At 42.5% G+C, this 20,838-nt stretch overlaps 1 protein-coding gene, 1 long non-coding RNA gene and 1 pseudogene across 2 annotated transcripts; 2 read left to right on the plus strand and 1 right to left on the minus strand.

Annotated features, from left to right (window-relative positions):
• Positions 1 to 397: 397 nt before the first annotated feature.
• On the minus strand, positions 398 to 8,358 carry LOC100275038 (probable tRNA (guanine(26)-N(2))-dimethyltransferase 1). The gene is made up of 13 exons (XM_008667422.3): positions 8,016 to 8,358; positions 7,733 to 7,867; positions 6,051 to 6,323; positions 5,285 to 5,372; positions 5,064 to 5,185; positions 3,533 to 3,672; positions 3,385 to 3,457; positions 3,137 to 3,225; positions 2,940 to 3,045; positions 2,624 to 2,839; positions 1,237 to 1,431; positions 1,014 to 1,091; positions 398 to 901 (listed from the first exon to the last, which is right to left on the minus strand). Exons 2-13 carry the CDS (start codon positions 7,835 to 7,837, stop codon positions 551 to 553), a joined length of 1,836 nt encoding a protein of 611 aa, XP_008665644.1. The 5' UTR covers positions 7,838 to 7,867; positions 8,016 to 8,358; the 3' UTR covers positions 398 to 550.
• Positions 8,149 to 10,616, plus strand: LOC103645705 (ABC transporter G family member 39-like; annotated as a pseudogene).
• Positions 10,617 to 10,627: 11 nt separating this feature from the next.
• LOC118471918 (uncharacterized) lies at positions 10,628 to 17,537 on the plus strand. The gene is made up of 7 exons (XR_004855666.1): positions 10,628 to 13,472; positions 15,036 to 15,178; positions 15,480 to 15,553; positions 16,007 to 16,059; positions 16,337 to 16,391; positions 16,476 to 16,538; positions 17,244 to 17,537. It is a non-coding gene; the product is annotated as an uncharacterized lncRNA (long non-coding RNA).
• The last annotated feature ends 3,301 nt before the right edge of the window (positions 17,538 to 20,838 follow it).

Consider the following 20,838-nt stretch of genomic DNA (forward strand, 5'->3'; position numbering starts at 1 on the left):
CGACCCATCAATCATCATCATTGCCGCGGCACCGGCGGCTTCTGGGGTTATCTGACTGCTGCAAAAACCATTCGTTGTCGCTGAGCTCGAAGCACGTACGTGGTGGCGGCGGCGGTCAATTCTCCGGCGACCGGACGGACGGCTGCCGTTCGTTCGTTTCGGATAACGGGGCCTCTGGAATAATTCTGTAGCAAATGCCCCCGGGATCAGCCGCAGCTAGAGCTAGCTAGGTACAAGTACAACATGGAGGTGGAGATTCTGGGCTCGCTGGGTGCCGCGGATGGATGGCGAGAGGTCTCGGAGGCTTTTGGACCCGTGTGCCGCGTCGCTGCCACCGAAACGTGCAGCCGTTTCAGCTGGGCTTCTCAACGTTGCCAGGCTCGACACGCACGAGGCCTGGGTCTGGAGCCTGCTTTTCTTATATCTAAAACCCACAGGCTGTCAAAACCAAGCAAAATTCGTTGCATCAAAATAAAACAGGTAACACCCATCGGGCCACAAAACGAGCAAAAGCACAGGCTGACAGGCACAACAACGACTACCAAACAGATCAAGCTTCGCTTGCCGGTTCCCCGTCGCTGGCCTTCTGTCCTTCTGGTTCCCCGTCGCCGCTGGCTTTCTGGCGTTTGTTCGAGGGTTCGTCCTCCAGCCCCTCGGGTTCTGGGGCTGTATTGCTACTATCTGGCGCGGCACCGCTCCCTTCTCTGTGGCAGTCACCGCCGCCGCCGCCGTTCACGGCAGCGTTGATGGCATCAGGGCCCAACAGAGAGACGTGTTTGCTCGTGATCTTCCGGCCTGCTCTGACCTTCGGGCCCCAGTGCCGCTCTGGGTTTGGAAGGAATCGTTTCGTCTTCTTTGCCCCAGATTTGCCGAGGGCAGCAACTGCTCTGGAAAAGTCTGCCTATGACACACACACACACACAAAAGGGATAATAAATAAATAAATATATAATACCGTTTGCAGGTCGCATACAACAAAAAAAAAAACATATGATTAATTATGCACAACATACTTCTAGCTTTGGCGATTTTGAAAGGATCACCGTGCCAGGTGAGTCACGTGCCTGTTCCTTGATAGGATGGTTCTTCACCTGTGTTGAGGTTAGCAATAGATTTTGTACGGTGATTTAGGAGTTTTCATACAGCCAGCCATACAGGCAAGGTATCCACCAATTCATACTTGAGAAGAGACGCTGATCTTGATTTGTGATAGATATAGAAGCAATCCAAACTTACCCAGCAGCGCATGATGTCCCAAATAACATCCCAAGGGGCGTCAGATTTAACCCCAAGTGGGTTAACATGGGTGCTTGAGATCCGATACCCTGCATTTAGAACTGCGGACCGGAACATAACCAGAGACGGAGACGTGCACTTGACAGTGCCTGCTATGTTATGGAGACTGAAAAACAGTGGAATGTCATCTAGCTCCTGCATCAAATTAAGTTGAGTGTTTAGAGAGCATACAGAATACTTCGTCAGTGGCAAACAGTTAGTCACTCAAAACATAATAGGTTGCCAAAATACAAAAGTTATGCTATGGGGTGAAACTTTCTGCAAAACAACCCCAAAAATTAGCTGCGACCATCAATTTTTATCATGCAAAAGAGGAATGAAAAAAAAGGCCCAGAAACGGTTTATTAGTCGCACTTGGGTAACCTATTGGCTAGGTAACCAGATTCTTGACTGAATGGCCTATACATCTATATTGTATATCTCTGTTCCCAATTATATACCTTATACTTTTGTTTTTTTTCCTAAGTCGAAGTACTCTAACTGTGACCAATTTCATAGAAAAAAAAGACAGACCCAGTACTGGCAGCTCCCACATGAGGCATGTTCGGTTATTCTAATTCCATGTGTATTGGAGTGGATTGGAATGGATTGAGATGTTATTTTGACTTGTTATGGATTTAAACAGACTCAATACCATCTAATCCACATGGATCAACGGTGAAACGAACAAAGCCCTGAGTGGGGAAGGAATAAGCAATTTTATAGAAAGATACACCAATATCTACCATGTCTAATTGGTTTATTAAATTCTCCATGGAATATGTTTTGATAGTTTATTTATTTGAACTTATAAATCTTAATATATTTCTCTAACAGCCGGGTCAAAACTCAAAGTTACAAGGTTAAGGCAAAGCTAAAATGAACTATAATTTGGAATCCCCTACATTGTTTCTATGACTTGAGCAGTAAACCATGATTAATAGGTCATCAAAACATTGGCCTTTCTTTAAAAATCTTCCAAGCGTTATCTTTTAATTAGCCTATCTACTAAAGCATAAAAAAACTGGAGTTGGTGATACAAAATAGTATTAGAAATTGATAGGATTTTAACAGTCATGAGAATGACAATATGATACTCAGGCATCAATACAAGGCATGAGTAGGGAAAGTCAAACTTAATTTTGAACAACAATTCGATAAATTATATGAATGTTTAGTGCATACAAAGTTGCACCAATAAATTTGTATTCAAAGTGCTTTTAAGATTATATTGATTGTGGCAAGTGACAATAAATTGCAAGAGAAATTACGGGTTAAAATCTACTATGGAACACTTTGCCCCAACCAAAACACACATAACATTTGATGGAGGGGTGGGTAGAGATACCTCTGACACAGTAGTTAGAACTGAAGTAATTTTATCATACGCAGGATATCTATCCTTCATTGACTTAACACCTGTCAAAGTAGAAACTACCCAGTCTTGATCATGAATAGGAGCTGACCATATTGGCCCACCTACATTAAATTTCTTTCCACAATCACTGCACTCTTGAGGAACAACAGGTCCAAAAGCAGGTGCATGCTTCACACCATTATTCTTCTGCTTACAGAGGAACAATAAAAAAAGGAAAGCCAAGAGAGTGTCAATATATAACGGAGAGAATGTTGTATCAAAGAGTTAAACAGTATGCAAAACATACCTTCGGAACAGTCCTCGCAAGACATTGAAGATGAAAAGAGTCGCAGCCAACACACTGATATATGTAAGAAAGTTTTAGAGGTGTATTCTTTATTTCACTTGCAGAACTGCACATGGAATCCATATACAATGCCACATTAGGGGAAAGTACTTTAACCAAATATGAAACAAACTAAAAACTAGAGGGGGGAAACTCACGTGAATACTCGAACAAAAACACGGATATAAAAATCCATGAACACAGAGAGAACAGGCACAATATATCGCTTGTACCGATTTGCATGGCTCTGGTGTAAGAAAAGAATGGTTAAGGCCATGAGAAACTAAGATACCCAAAGAATGAAACATGTAAAGTGCAGATTAACTTGATACATCATTTAGCAAAAGCCTGAAATAGAAGTAGTTTATAGTCCTCATATATTGAAATTTGTAAATCACCTATGTACCTCAATACTGGCTAGGAGAATTCTCAAAGCCATTTCATGACAATACTTGCCCTTGGTTGGGAATGAACCATACCTACAAAACATAATTGATTATTACACTATAAGCTGCTCAGATAGAACATTCCTTGAAGACATAGTGCCGACATACTTAGAGTAACAAACTTCTCCATTGGCACCACAAAGAACTGCCATATCAGTGGCAGTGCACATCAATAAACCGCCATCAGCAACAGCCTGTACAGCTGAGTCTAGAAATATAGATGGTGATCCATAAGGGTCAAGATCAACCTAAGAACAACGAGGGGAAAAACATGGTGTAAAAGCATATTAAATATGATTTGCAATGTTTATAGAAACAACCGTTATCATTTAATGCAATTATTTCATGGCATATTTACATGTGACTTTTTTTATCGAACACGCAGGAGAACTGCGCATCTTTATATAAAAAGAAAAGGAGACAAACCCAAAGGGTCTTACAAGGAAGAGATCCTGCCAAAAGAACAAAAGGAAAACAACACAAAAGGCAGAACAAGACCAAGGGTCTAGATGGCTAAGGACCCAGCCACATTCAAAGCCCTAGCTAGATCCAAGGCCCTTAGCACCAGCCATAACCCAACAAACTGATTCATCAAGGAAACTTCTCTGAATCCTTCTCAGTGAAGGGGAATCCCCATCAAAGACCACCTTATTACGATAAAGCCAAATACACCACGCCCCTAAGATGATGACACTGTTAAGCCCCTTTCTTGTGCTTTTGGGCACATGACACTCCACATGTTTCCACCACTCTGTGAAGGAAGGAGCATCAACAGCCGGCGTGAGATGACCCAAACCAAAAGGGGATAACAAGTTGTGCCAGAACTGACGAGCAAAGATGCAGGAGATTAGGAGGTGTTGGATTGTTTCTTGATCTTGGTCACATAAAGGGCACACCACCGGGTGAGGAAGACCTCTCTTTTCTAATCTGTCAGCAGTCCAACATCTATTATTAATAGCCAACCAAAGAAAGAATTTGCATTTTGGTGGAGCCCAGGTTTTCCAAAGTCTTTTTCACGGTTCAAAAGGAGCTGAACCAGCAAACAAGCTTTGATAACATGATTTAGAAGAGAAAACTCCTGAAATAACATGTCTCCATCTATGTTGATCCGGGCCATGTGATAAATGAACCTCCCTCAAGGAATCCCAAAGCAGCAAATATTGTTGAAGGCCCAACAGATAAAGAGGAGCCCTAATATCATTGACCCATCTGAAATTATCAAGGGCCTGAACTACAGTTGTAGAGGACAGAGCTCTTTTGCCCACCTTGGCAGCCACTTCTGGTGCAATGTCCCTGATTGCTGTCCCATGCAACCAATTATCAGTCCAGAACAGCGTGCTGGCCCCATTCCCAATAATAGATATCACAGATTTTGCAAAAAAATGTGACTTTTCAATCCATTGACTTGTACCAAGAATAAGGTTCACCCTTGAATAATAAATATCAGAAACTTCAGATTTAGATTCAGTAGCCAGAGACATAATCATATAAATGGTACCCCCCCCCCCCCAGTCCCACACCCTGACACACACAAGACCATCATTCCAATCAAAAAGTGTATATTTGTTGTATTTTTATCTTAGAAAGAATAACGGTAACAAAATGCCAGATTTAGAAATATTTTCCTCAAATGTCTTACCACATCAAATTCTTTTGGATGCATCAGCATGTGAATTCGAGCATCAACCAAGTAAGTTTCCACCTTACTAGTAGTGGAAGCACCATTAAACTTTATGTTTCGCTTGCAATCTTCGACGGAAGCTGAAGAAACAAAAACCATAGTGAATTAATGAAATCAAGCGTGGAAGCGTCAATATCTAGGAACATAAGAAACAAGTTCAGTAAACTATATAGCATTACCTTTATCATTGTCCAGAGCAACTATCTTTCCTAAGCCCTCAACTTCACGGGCATACCGGAGAGATCGCAACCCAGTTGCAGCCAAAGCCTGAGGAGAAAAATTAGCAGTGCAATCTACAAACCTAGATATTATGAGAAGAAAACTAGATATTTGAAAAAAAAAGACTAGGTATCAGTTAATGTTGATGTAGAAGTACACATGAACTACATTTTCCATTAGGGATGAAATGTGGGAAGGATATTCCCATCTATCCATCCTTCCAAAGGATTTCAATCTGTCTGTAACCAAGCCCATATCTCCAATGTCACTTTCAGATGGATATTTAAAGTTGGGTATATGATACGGATATGTAGCATTTTATTATGGGAACATATCAGATGCAACTGTAACCATTGGTATAACCGTACAACCAAGACACAAGGATGAATATGAGAGGACCTTATAAAAAATATCCATAGGAGATGGAAGGGTTGTTTCAAAAAAAGAATATTTTTAAACGTCCTACCACTTTCATCATTGGGTCTTGGATGCATGGTTACACTAAAAAAACGGTTGTTCCTGATATGTTCCCTTTTATTATTAATCTGACTATCCCTTGACCCAAACTATCCATTAGTATTTGTATTCAACACACCTGATAATATTAGTATCCAAATCTGAATCTGATAAAAACATATAACTATCTGCATTCATATCCATATATATATTTGTTCGTATTCGATCCGTTTTTAAACTTAATTTGCATATTATTATGAGAAGTCTCACCTCGAGGACAAGTGGTGGCTTAAGTTCTCTGGTTACTTTCCAAGGAGGTTTTGTTGCTTCTTTTGACAGATCATCAATTTGAACTTCAGCTTTATTTAGTTCCATTTCATCTTGCTGGCCAGTTGACGCATCCTCTCCATTTTGACAGGATATTTCACTCAGTTTGTCTTTTCCATGCGATGTGTTCCTCTTGTCCACCAGCGCTTCATGTTCTTCCTTGCGCTTGGCAATAAAGGTCCTTAAAACAGCAATAGACATGTCTCTGTTGTGAACCTAAACAAAACAGTAAACTTCAAGTTTTCAGAAATATGTATGATGGTACAACTGGGAAATTATCCCTAACTTTGGAGCCATATGTTATTTTCCCTCAACTCATAAACTTTAAAGCAATAACAAAAATGGCTATCAACAAACAGTAATTATTTTCAATAAAGAAAAAGTATGTTTCATAGCTATGTATCTGTTATGTAAAAAATCAGGGAGTTACATCACAAATTTGAAACTGTTATCTTCTTCAATGAAGCCATAATAAATTTTGTAATTTGAAACCATTAGACTTTGTCAGGTGCATAATTTACACACAGAAGCTTGATCTACTGTTAGGAGTTTTTTTTATAGAACACACAAGAGAGCTGTGTATCATTATATTGAGAAGAAGGGGGAAAGACCCCCCAATACAATCGTACACACAAACTAACTATCCTGGATTCCTGGGTCAAACCCCTGGAGGAAAGACAGGCCCTTCGCTCCAGCCAAACTCCACACCAAGACCTCATCCCTAGCATTACTTAGAGCTATATTTAGATTTGAATACCCCTCTTGGAACACACACCTATTTCTATGTTTCCAAAGGACCCAAGCACCAAGAACCACCAAAGAATTAAAACCCTTTTGAAAAAGGCCATCCAGCTTTGAACTCTGAATCCTCCACCACTCTTGTAGGAAATCGTTATGCTGTGGAGCAAAGGCATGGAGACCGAACAGCCGAAGGAGCTCAAACCAAAATTTTCTGACAAAAACACAAGATATCAGGAGATGCTCAATTGTCTCTTCATGCTGATCGCACAGGGACAGGGGACAGCACTCCGGATGAGGCAGCCCTCGCCTCGCAAGCCTGTCCGCAGTCCAATATCTAAGCAATGTGAAACTTACACTGTTCCCACACTATGATAAGCAAATTGGTCGAATGGATAAATTCATTTAGCTGCACGAACTGGTAGAATGAGGTAAACTTGCAGTGAGTAACTTGATCACTGATTGGTTTCCACGGAAACTCAACAGACAGCAAGATATACGCAAACCACAATTCACTGTTTGGTCTCTGTGTAATAGAAAGCTTAACCGCTACCAGTCTATGCGAAGCACTAGCAAATACAAATGAATTGTGATAACAAAATAGTTTTAGAAGGCACAAAGCGCCCCCAATGGTAGAACTAGATAAACTTGAAGCCTGCAGACCCAATCCCACACCGATAAAGACTGATCAGCTGGAAGTCAACAGATCACTACAGTAAATTGCAACAAGCAAAATCGAGAGTGCAGACTGTAAGCTTAATGCAGATAAGGAATCGATAGAACAGCGCCTCCATTTTTTTAAAAAAAGGAAGAAAAAAATTTGAACAGCGCCCCATTTTTGGAAACAGAAAAGAAAAGGAAACACGAAAAATGGAAGACGAACAAACCTGCACGGGATTGTAAAAGACGGCGTTCCTCTTGTGCAAGAGGATCTCTGCCTCTCCCTCCTTCCTGATCTCGTAGTCCTTGAGCTTGTCATCCACTTCCGCCATGTCTCCAAATCCAAAAACCCAGTGGCGGATCTAGTAGAGGGACAAGAAGGGTGGCCAATAATTTTCGCAAAAAAGTTAGAAATTGCTGGGCAGTGGGCATTGGATAGCCAAATAGCTTGAGGAAGTTTGTGAACTCGGTTTCGCACAGCAAACGGGGAAGAGAAGGGGGTGGGAATACCTGCTGGGCGCTCTTGACCGGCGAAGGCCTCGGCACCTGGTGTAGGACTGTAGGGCGACGGCGGAGGCGGGAGCCCAAATATAACCGAATTTTAGAGGGGGGGTTTGCTCTGTCTGGGGCCTGGGCTGAGAAGATGCTGGCGGCGGCGCACGGACGAAACGGATGCGAGGGGAAGGGGAACGTGGGCAAGTATACGTGGTGGCCTGGTGGGGTCGTGGCCCGTGGGGATCCGGGTTGTTTGGCTTGATGTTATTTTTGTATATTTTTTGTAATTATGAGAGCAATTATCATTATTCATTTTTTTGGACTACTACTATAATTCTTCTCTTAGAGCATCTCCATCATATTTCAATACTCCTAATCTCAATCCTTAATTTAAACAAAAAATAAAAAAGAGCACTCCAACAAATCTCTATCGCCTGACCTCATCTTCCCTCATAATTCTCATTTCGTGTAGTGTCTTTCTCATTCCCCCCTCCCCGCAAATTCCATTTCCATTCCCACGTGCATTCCACGCCTAACTAAAAGCTATACTACCTATTAAGACTGTAAGGGGTAGGCTGCCTCCCCTGGTTCTGCCTTCGATGAATCTGCATCGTCCACTCGCTTCCGTAAATCTACACCGTCCGCCCGCCCACGCCCACGTTCGTCATCCGCCTCCCCCACCCCCACCCCGCGTGAACCGCCGCCGCCCCGCCTCCCCACTCCAGTCCGCCTCTCTCCCGCGGATCGTTCACCTCCAATCCATTCCGAGGATCTCATCAGCACGCTCTCCGGCGCGGCGGCGGCCCTTCCTCCGAGACTAGGAGCTCGCCGCCGGAGTCATCCCCTTCCCCAATCCCTGCGACGCGTTCGGCCGGTCCGTGCGGGAGGAGGACGACGAGGAGGCGCTGCGCTGGGCGGCCATCGAGAAGTTGCCCACCTACGACCGCATGCGCAAGGGCATCCTCACGGGGGCCGCGGCCGGCGTCGAGGAGGTGGACATCCAGGGGCTCGGCATGCAGGAGCGCAAGAACCACATCGAGCGCCTCGTGCGCATCGCCGAGGAGGACAACGAGCGCTTCCTGCTCAAGCTCCGCGACCGCATGGAGCGGTGAGTAAAAGAAAGAAAAAAAAAGTTCAGTTCTTATTTGAATCCTTGGTCACCGGTGTAGTGAAGAGAAATTCAGAAAGCGATTGTAAATTGACCTGCAGGGTTGGGATCGATAGTCCGACGATAGAGGTGCGTTTTGAGAACCTGAACATCGACGCCGAGGCCTACGTCGGCAACCGAGGTGTCCCCACGATGACCAACTTCTTCTCCAACAAAGTCATGGTATGCATCTCATCTGCAGCAGCGGGCACCCCTCCATGCTTCCTAGGCAGCCACGGAGAAGGAATTCCTTCGGCTTCTAACTCTCGTGAGCTGCTCCCATCATAGGATGTATTAAATGCTATGCACATCGTCTCTAGCGGGAAGAGGTCTGTCTCCATTCTTCACGATATCAGTGGGGTCATAAGACCCGGCAGGTAAGAAGCCAAAGAATTTTAAAGTGCAAGGTTTTCAGTTTTTCTGTAGTTGTACTTACTAACTGGCACTTCGTTCAGAATGTCCTTGCTGCTTGGACCTCCTGGATCCGGGAAAACAAGCCTACTTCTGGCTTTGGCAGGGAAACTTGACTCCAATCTGAAGGTATCACATCTTGCGATAATTTCTTGATTGTGAACTTCTGAATTCTAGGCAAAAAGGGTATATATTGGGAGAGAGAGATAGTTGTAAACTGTACTGAATAGGTGAACTTGCAATGGTAATTTTCAGGTGTCAGGAAGAGTGACTTACAATGGTCATGGCATGGATGAATTTGTCCCTCAGAGGACATCGGCATACATCGGGTAGCACGATGTTCACGTCGGCGAAATGACGGTCCGAGAAACACTTGCCTTCTCTGCAAGATGTCAAGGAGTCGGAACGCGTTATGGTATGTAAACACAGACATTGGAAAGGAACACAGATAATTATTCACCTTCGGTGAAGTGAACCTGATGGTGTTTTCAAATTACGCAGACATGCTTACTGAGCTTTCAAGAAGGGAGAAAGAAGCCAACATTAAACCAGATCCTGATGTTGATGTTTACATGAAGGTAAAATTCCATTTAATTCTAACCAAATCATGTGTTTACATTGGAAGTGACAAAGGTTACTCAAAGTTATTTGTGCTTCTGTGCAAACAGGCTATCTCCGTGGAAGGTCAGGAGAGCGTGGTAACAGATTACATCCTCAAGGTAAGTAAAAATATACTGCAGAAAAAGAAAATACGAGAAATGGATATATATGCCCCTAACAGTAATTGTATTTCTTTTGCAGATTCTGGGTCTGGAGATCTGTGTGGATACAATGGTTGGAGACTCTATGATCAGAGGTATCTCAGGAGGACAAAAGAAGCGTGTCACAACCGGTATATGCAATCTGCAGTTAAATTAAGATGTGCATCATACTCTTTGGCACTGCTCGAAAAAAAATCTGATTTCATGTCTTGTTGAATTTTCACAGGCGAGATGCTTGTTGGTCCAGCTAAGGCGCTATTCTATTCTTTATCTTTACTACTACATAAGATGCTATAGAGGGCGTCCACATCTTCTTTTGGTGAAGCACGCTCCGCCCCCGCCCCTGCCCCGTCCGCCCGCGCCGTCAATGGAAGGTCCGCCAGATCTCCTCTCCCCACATGCAACGCGCCCGCGGTCCATGGAAGGTCTGCCACCTCACCTCCTCCTGCGCCTCCCTTTCTCTGTGAGCATCCAATCCCATTCATGGTGCTCCCCATCCATCTGCCTCTATCGTGCCGTGATGCCCGCCCATCCCCTCGGGCTATCGAGAAGAAGGACGACCGTCATCATGACCAAGCTGCGGCCTCCCCGGGCCTCGATCCCCCCACCGTCGCCACCTTCCCCACCCGCGTCGCGCATGCCGCCACTCCACCCGCGACCACCCGGCAACAACACTGCGCAGTGCGCACCCATTTATGGCGGTGGTAGTGAAGGAGGGTTTGAAGGCCTGCGTGACAGAAACACCCTCGCCGTCGTCGCCGCTAGCCACATGAGACGCGACCGCGAGGCACCACACACGGTCGTGCCCTCTCAGCCCTCTGTCACGCGTGGCGTGTCTATGTCTCTTTGGCTCCGGTGACCTGCGACGCCGCGGAGTGCGTCCCGCACACGGTCGCGCCCCCTCAGCCCTCTGTCGCGCGTGACGCGCCCATGCCCTTCGCGGGACCGTGCCCCCTCAGCCCTCTGTCGCGCGTGACGCGCCCATGCCCTTCGCGGCTCCGGCAACCTGCGACCTGCAACGCCGCGGACTGCCTCCTTGCCCTTGCTGATGTGCAAGGCGCATTCCCAGATTGGCGCCTCTTCATTAGCGTGACTCTTGTCCTTCAAACTATCAAGGCGAGTCACATGCCCTCTTATGTATGATCATTTTGGTAACTATTTTCTTCTTTTGCAGCCAAACATGCCTGGCATGCTCCTAGAAAAGATGGAAACCACTAACCATCAAGGGAGATGTAAAACTTGTTCTTAGGTCTGTCATCCAGAAAGGTCCATCCTGAAGATTTAAGTGTTGCTTTGCCCACTCCTTTTTTTATAAGAGCATTTCACCTATTATTCTGATAGCATGACATGTACTCTGACAATGCTAGGAATGGATCCATCTTTATCCTTCTAAAAGACTGCTTCCACTTGATATCCATCTAGGGTAGGGCGGTAGGCTTCTCATATAGAGACCACAATTCAGTAATGACATCTGCAAGTGATCTCATTGTCCCGATGATTTTCTATCCAAGTTGCCTAGGATGATAGTGTCTGATTGGACCCATATTAACTAGCAAGCTCCCCCATGAGCTGTTGTAACTGGCGCTTGTCCAATTACATGTGCCTTTGAAGCATCATACCAAGAACCCTTCAAAGAGTCAAAGTCAGTGGCACCCCTTGATGCATCATGGGTCCCTATTTTTGAAGAACTAAAATTGGCAACATGAGAGCCATCATATGCATTGCCTCTTGAAGTCTTGATGGATCGAATCCAAAACAATAGGAGTTGTCCTTGACTGAATTAACATCTATTGGTATCACTAGATAAAGATGAATCCAAACAGAGTAACAATAAGCTTAAGGCAGAAATCGGATTATGAGTGCTTTGAAATGGTAGACTAATCACTTTGTGATCCATTTTCTACACTTAAGTCTAGCATTAGTGTAAGTAATTCCGCATTTGTTATCAGCAACTGCTCATGGGCCCATGACTACCCAATGTGAGAACAGAGGGGGGCATCCAGAGCACTGACTAAATCATTCATTAGTAGCAGTAACACACTATGTATTATGTACACTAGAATCTTGACATGGCAGGTATCTGCCATCTTTAAATTATCTGGTATGATTTTGTATACCTCTATCAAATGATAACATGCAACCCATGGTGCTCAGGTCTTGCAAATTTTGCTGATTTAACAAACTATGACAACTGGATATTTTCAGCATTCTTCATAAGCAAGTAATTGTCTGTTAGGGTCAAGAAATACTTTCTGTATGTAGATATGGATCTAATTCTCTAACCTCCTAACAAACATGCTACTTCTCGTATCTAAAATCTTGTAAATAGAATTAGTGTAAGTAATTCTGCATTTGTTATAAGCTTATGCTCATGGTCCCATGACTACCCAATGCGAGAACAAAGGGGGCATCGGCCCTGAAAACCACACAGACAATTGACTTCTTTTTTTATTCATAATTTTTTGCTCGTAAGGCTTGTTCTACAAGTGTTTATTATACTATACTATACTATACTCATTCAGATCTGAACTTTTGCAGTTGCGAAGGGAATCTCAAATAAAAAAATTTGTCGATCTTAAGTTTCTTCATCAACCAAGTATTTTCTTAACAATTTCATTTGAAACTCAGTTATGCCTGACTACATTGATCATAGAGTATTTTCTGGATAATAGATCTATGGTCTAAAACTTCATGATAAATGGAGAACCTTCATAAATAAACTCAGATCTAAATTTATACAACTCATATCATTTTGCACCAACCACTCTAGGTACTTACTTTCCTCTCTAATACTATTATCCAGAAACCTCTGCTCCTTTTCCTCAACAAAAAGGTTCAGAGATATGGAACATCGCAACCTACATGTTATAGTCATAAATCATAAGCTCCTTATTCTTGTAAAATTAAATGGTTTTCAGAGCCCGGTATCCATGGAGAACCTTTTATATAATTATAACTGACAACATTCATCAAACAACTGACATGCGCTAGGAAGGTGGTGCACTGCTCATGCCGCCGCTTCATGTCCAGCAGCTGCGTGTGGGCCTCCTCTTGCTCGCGTCGTAGCCGCATCAGCTCCCACGCCAGGGCCTCCACAATAAAAAAAGAAAAAACAACACAAAACCAAGCAACAGGCAGAAACATTCATCTGAGGTATGCAACTTTCTTTCCCTCTAACGGTTGGTCCATGTGCCTTTTTGCACTTTGTTTCCTGTAGTTTAGTCACCTTAGGAGGTGTTATCCATAATTCTTAGATCTTGTATGTACATGATCACTCATTCAGTACTAGCTTCCTTAGCAACTCACATTTGTATTATGGTTCATAAATGCCTCCACAATAACCAATGACTTGTCTCTGGTATGATATCCACTAGCGCGAATCCACCATATGGATATTTAGAAATTCATTGCATTTGCTATAACTGAGATTTTGGATCCACTGGCATCATTGTGGCTTGCATGTCAGTACATTGTACAGTAGAGATCATGGAAGTCGCCCCGGATCTGCGCGCACCAGCCTCCATGGAAGCCGCCGCTAACCTCGACCCAATTGCCAGAGACGCTGTCTCCCACCCGGATCTGCGCCCCCAGACGTGCGCTAACCTTCCATTTACAGTCGAGCCGCTAACCTTCCATGTACAGCGCGGGCATCATCTGGCCCTATAAGATGTCAAGTGTGTACGCCCCAACAATCCACAAATGCGGCTCGGCTCTCCATCATCCGGTATGCCAGGTACACACGGATCTCATCTGGGCGTAGGTGCGTGATAGTGTTCTCAACCTCTCAGGAAGTCTCGAGTGTGCGAGGCTGTGAGCCGTGTGTCTCTTCCGTGTTTATTGCCTAGGCGGCTAGGCCCATCTCAGTGCGCTTCAGAGGCTCTCTTATTGCAGCCGCTAGAGGAATGACCACTAGGTGTTTAGAGATGCTTGTTTGGAACGCGCTCAGAAAACTCCAGGTTTGCTTCCATTTTTGTCTGTCTCTGTTTGCTTGCACAATGTATCATGTCAAAACACTAAAATTGCAAGACAATAATGGCTTTAGTAGTAATTTGTAGAACAAAAGCGAAGGGTTATGAACTATTAAACGTATACTGTAACTCACAGTTGGTGTTGTCTTCTATAATCCTGTGTTATTTAGTGAAGCCTTGGTACGGAAGCAAATTAAAAAAACTATGCCTAGAGAAACTAGCGGTCTTCAGTAATCATGCTTGTATTTCTGATGTTGGTGTTGGTATAGAGTATGATGTGTGAATTTGTGATGGAGTTTTTTTATGGATACAAGTGTCTAGATTAGCTTGGGTGACATCTAAGTACAACACAAAAGTGTTCTGCAGGCAGACTCTCATCGGTGGCAACTATGGACTGCTTGACACAAACTTTTATGCCAAATCCTGATTACTACACGCAAGGATAGAGTTATGAAATTATATAAAATGATTTATGTTTGTGATTATAGACAAAGATTTGATATATATATATATATATATATATATATATATATATATATATATATATATATATATATATATATATATTGACCACTATCAACGTTCTATATATTTTGTAGGAAACAACAGGTTCAGGTTGCACCCTCTTGTAAATCGATCGTTTGTTTTTCAATAGAATTAGTAGGACAATTTTGAAGACTTGGTCTTATGTTACTGAATTTTGATTTCTTCATGCCCTTTTCCTCGCCATGTGGCTGTGGAATACTAGGCCTAGATGTGATCGACAGTGAGAGAAGGCCTAGGGGAGAAGATGGCTGCAGAAATGGTGAAGGCGGCGATGAGTGGTAAGCTCAAGGAGATGGATTGGGAGAAGAAGATCAAAATCTGCGAGCTTGTGGAGCAAGATCCTGGGTATGACTGCCACCCCCTATTTTTTTCATTCGGAACCCTTGTTTACTGAGTAGCATTGCAACTTTTGCTAGCTGTATCCTGTGACGATGAATTCGATATCGTACACGTTTATTGTCATGATTTGTTTTCAGTGTACGACAAACTGATCTAGAAGCGTTGTCACTTTTTTGTTGCCAATTGGCTATGATTTTTCTTGTTGCACATAAGTCGTGGCTCATGAGTTGTCACTTGGAAAATGCTGCTTTTTGTACACTTGAATGACGTGTTAATTTTTGTTTTCCTGTTACTGCCATGAGGAAAGCGGAGGATGTGATAAAGTCTATAAATAAGTCTATATGGAGCATGAGCAAGAGCACTTAACTATTTGCTATTATGGTGAGTTGTTTACCTATTTTCACAAAAGTAGCCCTCTTGGATCCTGATTCCACCATTAGCTTGTGCGCTATAGGTATCTAAACTTATACAATATGCATGGATAACAGTGTGCTTTTAGTCACTTGTCTGGTTGGGCATGTTTTGCTGCTGCAGGCCTGTAGCTCACGTGTTTCTGATTTTTGTTACATGTGAATTTCAGTTTTTTATCCTATTTGTTTGGTAATTTCATTTACTTATCTAGGCCTGGGAAATGCAATCATGTTGTTTTAAGAATGCATTCATCATGAAAGAGTGCAGTTTATATATTGACTTCCTTCACTTCCACTTAGTGATTTTATCTTCATCTTAGTTTCTTTCATGCAAATGTGTAATTATCAATCTATTTTAGAGGTTGTATCGTGGACTTTGTCTTCTAAATTCATATCATGTTTCTGACATCGTTCTTTCCCCTAGGTTGGAAGGGATCCAAGATTTGAGCCTGTATATGGATCTGTTGACAAAGAAGGGTAAGAGTTGGTTACTCGGATGCATATCTAATTTGCTTTATCTTGATATACCATTAGAGGTTCTCCAGTGTGTTTTTAGTCTAATGCTCTAAGCATGTATTTATCTGCTTCCTATTGGAATAGGTGAATTCAGACCCTAACCTATTACACCCAGTTGGTATTTCCATTCATTTTTCTTCTGAAAGCAATACTCCTCAAGTGTTATTTGCTTGTTCATTCTGGTACAGGTTGTAAGCTCGATGAATTTTTGACACTTATAGATTTGGTTGGTATGCAGGTTCAGGAAAAGATACAATTTCTTATTTGATCAAGAATTTCCTTCTGAAAAAGAAGTGTGTTCAGTGTTCATATTCAATTGCATTGATTAGAAGATGTTTCTATTCGATGAAAATAATTATATCTCCATTTTCTTGTAGAGACTTCAGAAATCTAAAGAACCCAATGCCTTTGGAGAAATGAAGAGTAGTATCATATGAATTGTACGTATACTTAAAATGTTGGTTGTTGCCATAAAATGTTGGTTGTTCAATTTATCTAAGATTTATAATCTTTACGTATGAACAATTGTTATTTCTTTATCTTTTATATTTGTCTTAGTATTCAAATGATTGTAACTAAAATGTGTTAATTTATTTTATAGTTAGTATTACTGTAAATATTTATAAATATTTAGAACATATTTTTAACAAATATCGTATTTAAATAAATTTATATATATAATATATAGGAACTGTAGCAACGCACGGGCACTCAACTAGTTAAATTAAAAAACAAAAAAATATGGCTTCAATGGGATTCAAACCTACGACCTCTCAAACAAATATGCTCGTAGCTACCACTACACCACATGTGTGTTTATGTCAATATTTGTTACAGTAAAAATATACACTACATCTCTCCCAAAGCTCACTTGCTACCTTTACATAATGTGTAGTAGTAGATAATTATCAAGGAGATTCCTGAATTATATTTTTGGATGGAGGGAGTAGTATTTAAAAAAGAATCTTGCATGCAATTTCTTTTGTTTGAATAATGTTTTCAACTTAAATTCTTTTTTATATGTGTGACATTTATTCTCCGTAATATTTTTCCATGGCTCTGACTTGTGAGTCATTTTCATAAACCAACGTCAAAAATGAATCCATGTTTCTTACTTGGAAACCCCGAACAAACACCACTGGCAGGAGGCGCTCCCGTTGGCGTCGCTCATCGACGACGAAAAGAAGCTTGGCGACTGCCAGTTCGACCTCTGGAAGCAGTACTACGTGACCGCATGCGTCGCTATGTTCGGCAAGCTCCAGCGTAGCCGCCGCTTGTACGCGGTCCAGAGCGACTGCACCGCGCTGTCCATCTTCAAATAGGGGGACCTCATGGTCGTCGCCAACGCCGGCGACTCTCGGGTTGTTCTAGGCACCGCATCCGACAACGGCGTCGTCACACCGTCCAGCTCATCATCCACCTGAAGCTCAACCTCCCACGTAAGTCACTACTGACCGACCATGAATTCTTGTGCGCTGGAACGATGGTCGTTGCTGACGTTGTGTGATTGTCCTCGAACAAGATTTATGTAGAGGAGTAGCACATCCGGTGGTGCAACGGCTAGGTGTACTACCTCGCTGATGAGCCTGGGGTGCACTTCGTTTGGTAGCCCAGCCAAGAGCATCGGTACTCGCCATGTCGTGCGCGTTCGACGACTACTATATCAAGGACTATGGCGTCATCTTGGCACTAGAGGTGACGCAGAGGAGGACCGACAACAATGACCACTCGCCATCGTCGAGGTAGCTTTTGTGCCGACCTACCTTTAATTCTCTTCGCTAACACATACACTTGCTTTTTTGTTTAAGCAAGCGTGTATGGTGGTGCGTACCTGATGACTGACAATGTACGAGGGAACTTCTACCGACAGGTGTGACACGTGCTCTTCAATGATGAGACCATGCAAATCGTTGCATATATCGAAGTCTGCATGATACTGATGGTTGTAATGGAGTAGTGAAACAGTTAAATTAAAATAACAAAATTTATGTATGGCTAGGATTACAAATGGATTATGAAATATTTTTTATAACAATATAAGACACATTTTGTATATAAGTTATTATGTTATTATATGTTCCCGTTGCAACGCACGGGTACTCACCTAGTTTTTTTGGAAGATTACAAGGAGCTATTGGAGTATGGATATTTTTTAAGGTTGTAAAACTTTTAAAAAGATCACAATTCTTATATATTAGGAGATTAATTTTTAGTACCTATTGGAGATGATCTTATTAGACTGTTTATAGTACACACGGAAATAATTTGATCTAGCTACACGAGTCAATACGACATCACAATCTCATGTAGATTGAGCTCAAAGTAGGAATGGTCGTCTTTCTTTTCTGTCCACCTTTGCCGCTAGGGTTAGGACGTAGACATGGCCATCATCATTAATGTGATGCCATCCATCACCGTCCTAATGTGGTATCCTCTATTTTTTTGTGTCCGACCCCGCTACAGTCGTAGTCTTCCACATGGTAGACATGATCCTTGGTTCTAACTTAGGTTACATGAGGATTCTCCCTCTCCTCGTCTACCCAGAATGCAAGGTGCAAGTCATTAAGATTATCAATAGAACATCTTCAATAGTAACATATATGTTTAACAGTTAATGCAGCAACAGGGCATGACACCAAATATTCCACTGCCACCACAATGGAGCCAGTTTGCATCCACACCGGCTCCAGTACGTTAATATTAGCAAATTCGGCTAATAACATTGTCTAAACTAGCAATTCATCTAGTTAGCAAAACATGAACCGTATACTTAACTTGTGTGAATATTCATTAAATAGGGATTGGGGACTCAACAGTTCAACACCCCTCTGACACATATACCTGCACCTAGAGATAGGGTATGTTTGATAACTCTCGATGAATTTATACACTTGTATGCTTATTGATATTTGCATTTAACTTGTTGATCTTTGCATTAAAAACGTTGTTGTTTGCTAACTTGCATAGGTTGCGCCCGAAGCGGGTGGTAGTGAGTCTGATCCCATAGCAGGGACAAGATTTGTTGAGTCCCTCTTCGCGTTCCCTCCTTCTGGTGGCGACAGCGGTCAAAGCTCTAACCACCTAAGTGGTGATTATACTTAAATATGTTGTTTTGTCGTATTTGTTTCTTAACTCGTGCACTCTATGTTTTTCGTGAACTAAACACTTTAACTTATCTCATTGTTCCTATTTTGAAATGTTTGTGTAAACTATGTTGGTGATGTGTGAATTGATTATCAATGTATGTATTTATAATGTGTTGGTTCTATATGATGATATATATGTTATGTGTGTCGTTGTGTAAAATTGTGGAGAAATAATGACTATTTGGTGCTGTTTTTGTGCAACAATATAGGTTAATCCCCGTCGGCTTGACCATAGCCGATGGAAATTAATGGTAATCCCCGTCGGCCCAGTAACTCCCATCGGTCCTACCTGGCCGACGGGCATTATTCGAATAATTCCCGTCGGTCAGATAGGACCGACGGGAGTTACTAACCCGACGGGCATTAACAGTTAATACTTGTCCGCCAGCCATAGCCGACTGGGATAAGTTAATTCCCGTCCGCTTGTACGCAGCCGACAGGAATTAATAATTCCCGTCGGGCGCTGACGAGAATTAGCTTATCCCCGACATCGGTCGACAGGAATTAACCATATACCGACAAGAATAAGTAATCCCCGTCGGTTTGGTGCTTATTCCCGTCGGTTCTGAGCCGACGGGAATTAACTGGATTCCTGTAGTGTTCATGTCATTATGTGTTAAAGAGTCGAAGGTATGCTTGTAAACTTGTTTAAGATAAGAGAAAATAGAATAAAATGATAAGGCATATGAGATGAGTTCCATATAGAGATTCACATTGTCTTTTTCATATCATTTCATTTACGTTTCTCTTTAAAAACCTTCGTCCTTCGCTCTAACACTCCGAAGAAGTGTTATATCAAAGGACAAAGGTCTTAATATCTAACTTGTATTGCCTTGATTTTCGATACCTTCAGGGGATTGGAATCAAGTACCAACAAATGCCTTGAGTACTTAGAGTATCTTATCCTTAATCCGAGGGCGGTAGGGCCCCAGCCCTCGTAACACTTAGACAACCCAAAAGACCACCCTGACCTGTTGTAGTTGAGCTATTCCGTCTAGACACTTTCTATAATGTCTTCTCTAGTGTTGCCCACCTCTCTTGGCTGGAGACAAGGGAGGCCTTCGGAACTTGGGGTCTTGAGAGTGGTGGTTCTATTAGGATGTGTTTGGTTGAGCAGTGGAGAAGAATGGAGCGGCGCCATTCCCATTTTCTAGATGTTTGGTTTCCAACAAAACAAGAACATAATGGCTCGGATCTACATATGGAAATTACCATAAATAGATAGAATGCTCTCGCTCCACCAAAACGACTGAATGTGAGCGCTCTCCTGAACGTGAGCGTTCTCCTCCCTCTCTCCCCCTCTAAACTCATATGACTCTCCAACCAAACAAAGAATGAAGCAGCTCCACTCTATTCTACTCTTCAACCAAACAAAAAATGGAGTGATCTTGTTCTGCTTGCCAAACGCAGAATAGAACGGATCAATTCTCAAAAAACTAGAATGGAGTCACTCCGTTCTAGTTGACTCTCCAACCAAACGCGCCCTTATAGTGGGTCACGGATACAAGTGTGCAAGCAGATCTATTGGTCCGTTAGATTTAGATCTAACCGTAGATGCAATCGTGATTTATTATGAGTTTTTTTTATAAAGCTA

Source organism: Zea mays, chromosome 1 (genome assembly GCF_902167145.1).
Source record: "Zea mays cultivar B73 chromosome 1, Zm-B73-REFERENCE-NAM-5.0, whole genome shotgun sequence".
Lineage (NCBI taxonomy): Eukaryota > Viridiplantae > Streptophyta > Magnoliopsida > Poales > Poaceae > Zea > Zea mays.

Coding starts and splice junctions, on each gene's coding strand:
- LOC100275038 (XM_008667422.3), bottom strand. CDS start 7,837: ATGGCGGAAGTGGATGACAAGCTCAAGGACTACGAGATCAGGAAGGAG. Junction 5,186..5,284: donor TGCTCTGGACAATGATAAAG/GTAATGCTATAT, acceptor TTGTTTCTTCAG/CTTCCGTCGAAGATTGCAAG. Junction 1,432..2,623: donor TTCTAACTACTGTGTCAGAG/GTATCTCTACCC, acceptor AATTTGATGCAG/GAGCTAGATGACATTCCACT.